This window comes from Austrofundulus limnaeus, unplaced genomic scaffold, assembly GCF_001266775.1.
Source record: "Austrofundulus limnaeus strain Quisiro unplaced genomic scaffold, Austrofundulus_limnaeus-1.0 Scaffold27, whole genome shotgun sequence".
Classification (NCBI taxonomy): Eukaryota; Metazoa; Chordata; class Actinopteri; order Cyprinodontiformes; family Rivulidae; genus Austrofundulus; species Austrofundulus limnaeus.
In genome coordinates, this window is record NW_013952429.1 from 676,809 (window position 1) to 682,835 (window position 6,027).

The 6,027-nt window shown below is 38.2% G+C and overlaps 1 protein-coding gene across 7 annotated transcripts in view; it reads right to left on the reverse strand.

The window, feature by feature from the left end:
* The window catches only part of adgrl3.1 (adhesion G protein-coupled receptor L3.1), a 131,931-nt gene that overhangs the window by 49,527 nt on the left and 76,377 nt on the right, over window positions 1–6,027 (reverse strand). For all 7 annotated transcript variants that reach the window (XM_014004870.1, XM_014004869.1, XM_014004867.1 and 4 more), the window contains exons 7-8: window positions 2,461–2,880; window positions 1,270–1,373 (exon numbers count right to left, since the gene is read on the reverse strand). In XM_014004870.1, the coding sequence (XP_013860324.1) occupies window positions 1,270–1,373; window positions 2,461–2,880 (524 nt within the window). The remainder of the gene's footprint in view (window positions 1–1,269; window positions 1,374–2,460; window positions 2,881–6,027) is intronic.

Here is a 6,027-nt window from a genome sequence, read left to right on the forward strand (position 1 = left end):
TATATATATATAGTGTGAGCATAAAATGCATTGTTCTGTAAATTGTGAATAATTTATAAAAAACATTTGAACAAGTAATAAGTAAAGGGAAATATTTAAAGTCCTACATCTGAACTTTTATGCTGATTAAAATGGAAGCCTTATCAGTTTTTATCTCATCGAGAACAAATGAAATTTCTACATGAAGTTCACACCTAAAATAAAGATTTATTAAAGAACATACTGCAAACTGCACCACACACCAAACCACACATGGATCATTGTTAAAAACCTCATTCAGCCCTTAAACATAAAGACAGGCCGTCACATTTAAAGATGGAGGCAGCATCAGACACATAGTCAGTAGGCAGCCACCAGCAGTCTCATTTAAGGAGCATTGAAATCTGTTGTTAGACAAGGGATTAAGAGACAAGCTGCCAGGTAATGAGAGGGCGCTTCACACACGGGAGCCGGGAGAGCAATAGGTGGAGGGGCGGGCAGCTTGGAACCCAACAATGTGCCAAACAATCTTAGTACTTATACCTCCTCAACATAGTCAAAATGTATAATCTCCACAGCACTCCTTGGTGGAGTACCTCAGTAGCAACCTGAGTCACAATTAGCTTTTGGTATTAAACCTATTCATGTCTGGTTAGGGGGTCTGAACTGTCCCCCTAAAGGTTTGTACAGCATTGTTCAACTTGATATAACAATTTTGATGAATTTAGGAAAAAAAGGTTCCCATTTTTACAATTAACTAATAAAGGAAGCTTGTGTGACACAAAAAATGAACAGATTCTGTGATTTTCTGATGTAAGCTTTGTGAGTTCTATAACAAAAAAAAATGTTTAAAGTCCAATAAACATACCTCATTGAAGAAAAAAAAGTAAGTTTTGACAGACAAAAATAAGATTTCTGTTTAGTTGTTGTACCTCAGGGCCACTGTGCTTTTTATACCAAAAGTATCTTAAAGAACCAGACAGTTTCTTTCCTTGAACCAATGATGAACATTAGCATTTCATCGTTTGGTTGACCTTTACTCATAATAGCCCACTGTGAATACATGACCTTATCAGACATTTCCACTTCTTTAAAGATATGAATCTCAGAACTAAAACATGGCTTCGGGTTAAAAATTGAAGATGGATACGACGCCTTAATCTTCCTCACGGCTAGCACTTTTTCATGGGTGAAACAAACTGTTTGAGGGAAACGCACACACACACACACAGACCTCTAAACCAGGGCTCACCGGGAGCTACAATAGCCACGAGCAGCATTCAGACTTACTTTCTGCATGATGTGGTTGACCCAGGGTGACGTGCAGTTGCTGAGGTCAGGGCCTTGGGGATCCCAGTAGCTCACATGGGCCACGCATACAAATGTAGCCACGCCTGCAAGACAAGCCGAGCAAACAGGGTGAGACGAGCCTGACATTCACCAGGAGACAGGAGGACTCTTGTGCTGCTTGGCATTTGGAGCTTGCAGTGTTTGCTTGTGTGAGGAGGGAAGAAATTGAAAAAAAAAATGTAAACTGAACATCTGTTTTGAGATTTTCCACAATGTTGTTACTTCTCTGTAGCTAATTAAAAAAGACTATTGTTTAGTTTGCATATTTGTGGGCATTTATGTATAGTTTTTCTTCTTTTTTTATATAATTTAACTACAGCCATAATTTCTGCTACATTTGCATGTGTATTTAATTACTGTGATGTTTGTTCCATAAGACAGTGTTTTTATCTTTGCAAGTGAATCATCCTCAACATGATTAGAAATGTTTACTGCAGTGTGGCAAAGAGAACAATGGAGTTAAGAAGAGTTTAAGTACCAACACACAATAACAGCAGAATATACAGGGCAATTTATTTATTTATTTATTTATTTATGAGAATGCTGAAGTAGCATTTACATTTTTCTTGTCAGAAGTACAGATTGCTTCACCTTTAGCTTTAGTGTAGTTTTGATGATTTTATTTTATCTTTTCGCTTCATTTTTTTGGCTACAAATTTGCCAATTTAGATTTTGGCTAATTTTAGATTCTAGCTATGGTTTGGGTAATTTTAGCTATGGCTTTTATGATTTTAGAATTCATCTACAGATGAGCTAATTTTAGCTTTAAGCAAGAGTTTAGCTAATCTTACGGCTTTTGGCTGGTTTTGCTGCCTTTAGCTTTTTCCTACTGTTTAGTTAATTTAAGCTTTTAACTTTTCTTACTTTACTTTGTTCAAAAATCACGTCCTTGTTATGATTATTTCAGTTTTAATTGTGAGAGTTGCTTCACTCATTTTAACTTTAACAAATCAGTTTCTGCTTCTTTAATAAATATATATTCAGCAATCAGCAATCACTGCATTTTAACACAAAACTCTCATTTCTTATAAAGTTTTTTTTGTTTGTTTGTGTTTTTTTTACACTAGGCATGTTACACTGATTGTGTTCTTTACACCCTGTGTATTCCATGTAACAATGCAGCTTCCATACCCAGTGTGCCAACAGGACAAGGCTGCTTTGCTGTCTGGCCTTGCTGTGTCCGTGGCCACGATATGTCAGCTGTCACTCTCGGGCTGCAGAAGTCTACAGGGGGCAGGACAGGAGGCTGCGGAGCCGCTGGGGGAACTTGAACAGGTGGGAGTCGTCCCCCTTTCTGATTGGTGTCGGGAATCTGATTAGTGTCAGAAGATGAGCCTCCGGCAGGAACCAGGATGGGCTGGCGAATTGTGGTGGTCGTCCTGTAGCGCTGGCCAGGGGAGGTGGTGAGGAGGGGCCTCGGGGTGGTATAGTAGGGAGGAGAACGGGTTGTGGTGGCGCGGCTGGTTGAAGAAGAGGAGGAACCTCCTCCTCCCAGTGAACCGCCTCCTGACCCTCCTCGGTTTGGTGGGAGCATGGGAGGTGGGCGGTAATCTGAAGAGAAAGAAGACAGATTAATATTACGAAAACAATGATAGCCTGAAGAAGCAGCCAGAATTGTTTTTTTTTTTTTTTTTTKTTATGTGCCCATGATTTCAAGATTGCATTAAGACATTTAAATCAACACAATTAAGAACTGCAGTCAGGAAATTTTCTTTATCAACCCTCGCCAACAGGCAAAATGCAATACCTGTGCCAAGTCAGTTCATGTGTCTTCCATGTTAGCAAAATATCGCATGAACCATTGGGTGGATTTTAATGAAACTCAGAAAAAAATCTCTGTATTCTTTACATTCACCACAATTCAAGAACTAATCAAACTTAGTAAACACAGAAATGTTGGCAACTCAGTGAATTTAACAAAAATTAACCTAAAACATTAGTAGCTGAAGGTCTTGCCCAACACATATCCCAATTACTACAAAAAATATGTGAGATATTTGTTTAAACTTTGGCCTTAACTGTTGAAGTCATCCTGTATGTTGGTAAAATAATTTGTTTTAATATAACTTTCAGAAATTATTCACTGGATCTACATATTTAACCTTTGGAGTCAACTCGATTCAAGATGGCCTTTGGTCCCAGCAAGAATAAAAAGCAATGTAAGTCATTTTTGCACATTTTCACCTTAGGTTTTGTGTGGTAGCAGCAGAGCATTATCTCCAACATACAAATGCTAACAAATCAGGGGAGAACTTGCAATAAACTCTATCATCATTATGCTTTTCTCAGTTTAAAGCTCAGACATGAAAGTTAACAGGTGACACGCATCCTTTTAAGGAACGCTAAGTCTTTGATTATGCAAACAGTGATTCTACAAGCAAAAATAATATCGTCCAGACACAAACACATTTGCAGGCATCGGTTAAACAGCTCTAAGACGCCGTGACAGCGAGTCTCTCATGTTTCTGAAGACTTTCAAATGTTACTGTTTCATCTCTTATCACCGCTGTCACATGTCAGATCTTTGGGAGGTTTTTCATTACTTTTATATGCATGACATTTCTTTACTGTCTGTGAACAATAATAAAGCATAAAATAGTCGACGTGTGCGCTAAAATGGGTGACACTTACTTTCCAGCTGTAATAAATAAACCACAAGTCCTAAATAAGAATAATAATTGCCCTCCCCTGCAACAGATTACCAGTTTCTAAGAAACCTGAGCAATGTAAAGGTTCTAACTCGGTGGGAAAATGTTTTTTTTTTTGCAGTGTCCTGCATGATTCATGACTTAATGACATCCTAAGAGGCAGAAAGGCTACTTAAATGCATATGCCACAGTCTTTATTGTCATTTTTCATCATAAAATGATTTAATTTTTCACACAGACTCTGTTTAAGGGAGAACTGTGAAAAATGGCTGGATAATAGAAGAAGAAGAAAGACTAACAACTGGCATGTCAAACTTAGATAATCTTTGGTTTATTTCTTTTCTGTTGTAACTAGTTGAATTTGAACAGTGCACTTATATACCATGCGTTCTACTGATTTAAAGGTTTAATTTAGACTGTTTGTGGCTGGTTTTGTGGAAAAGTAATGATGTCTTATTTGCTGTTAATAACTCTTTGAATGGACTGAGGAGAATTAGAGTTGGTTCTAGAGCAGTAGACCGCTGCTATATTAAAACTGCTTCAGTCTAAAAAATTAAAAAGAGGTTGATAGTAACTTTTTTTATTATTTTTTAAATTTACTTTTTAGACAATAGAATTCTATGCTTGTAAGTATTACCAACAGCAGCTAGCTGGAGCAGTGCTTCCACCTTGAATACAATAATACTTCTACTGGAATATTCCATACAGACTTCATATATCTCAACTTCTGACTGGAACCTGAAAGTTAAAGCAGGAACAAGACCAATTTTCTGTGCAGATTTAAAAAAATATATATAAAACTTTGCATGAGATTTGTTTCAAATAAGACAACCAGATACACAACCAGCTGAACCAGACAAATCACCAAGCTTTTAGAGCTAAAACACTCACAGGTTTGAGTTACTAAATGTATTTTCAGCAAACTCCTTAAAAAAAAAACAGAAAAACTGACCATGAAGTCCTTTAATGAAGCCCTTTCAGGCGACAAAACATTAGCTATTGGTTTCTGCTTGGAACTAATAATAAAAATGAAACACTGTGAAGTAGGGGTTTAAAGTCTAGCTTGATGTTAAAATTATTGATCTTTTTGATTTTCAGCCAAGGCGAAAAGTACATGTGCTTGTTTTCTTCTCCTGATTTGCCTTGGGCTATAATACAGTATATACAGGTGGTCGTTGCTACTGCAGGTTTACAGATTTGTCAACTCTCAGTGGAGTTGATCTGGACAAAGGGGAAAAAAAAGGCAAGACAAAAACACTGTAATTGTACGACTCTGACTATTACAGCTCATTACAACATGGCATATAGTTGTACATTGGGTCAATACAAGTTTTCTTAAAACTGTATATAAAGTGTACAGTGAGTTGTTTTTGTGTATAATTAGAGGCAACAAGAACTAAAGCTGAAGGGATTGGGTTTCTGCAAGGCATGCTTTAGGGTGTTTGTATGGAAGTTTCTTTTCTGTGCAGCATTTTGACCAATTTATATCTTTTTAAGTTTTTTTTTTTCCCACATTTGTTCCCTTTGAGAGTGATGGGAAAGTGCGAGAGTGGAAAGTGCGAAGGTGTTAAGAACGAGCGGGTGTTCATATTATTTACTGTGAATAGAAAACTACCCACCCTGTGGATTTTAAGTTTCCTTAAAGACGCTGTAAGCTTCCCGCCATCTTTTTGTCTTCCTCCATCTTTCTGTCTGCCTGCTTGACTGACAGCTGTGTAACATCCCTGTACGTTCTGTTCCCCACCGCAGCTCAATGGAGTGTTTCTGTACCTAAACTGTGCTGCTCCCCAATCCTGAAATCTCTGCCGCCCTGCCTCGTGCATTCTCTGTGGAACACTGCCATCAATCAACCGTGGCAGCCGCGGCCTAGCTGTCAATCTGCCTGTGTTTGTGTGAGCGTGTGTACTTATGAAACAGACGCCTGTGTGTGCCTATCTGGACTCAAATGGGAAGCTCCATTAGGGGCCCTGCCACAACAATAGAAGAGTAATGGTGTGTGTGTGTGTGTGTGTGTGTGTGTGTGTGTGTGTGTGTGTGTGTGTGTGTGTGT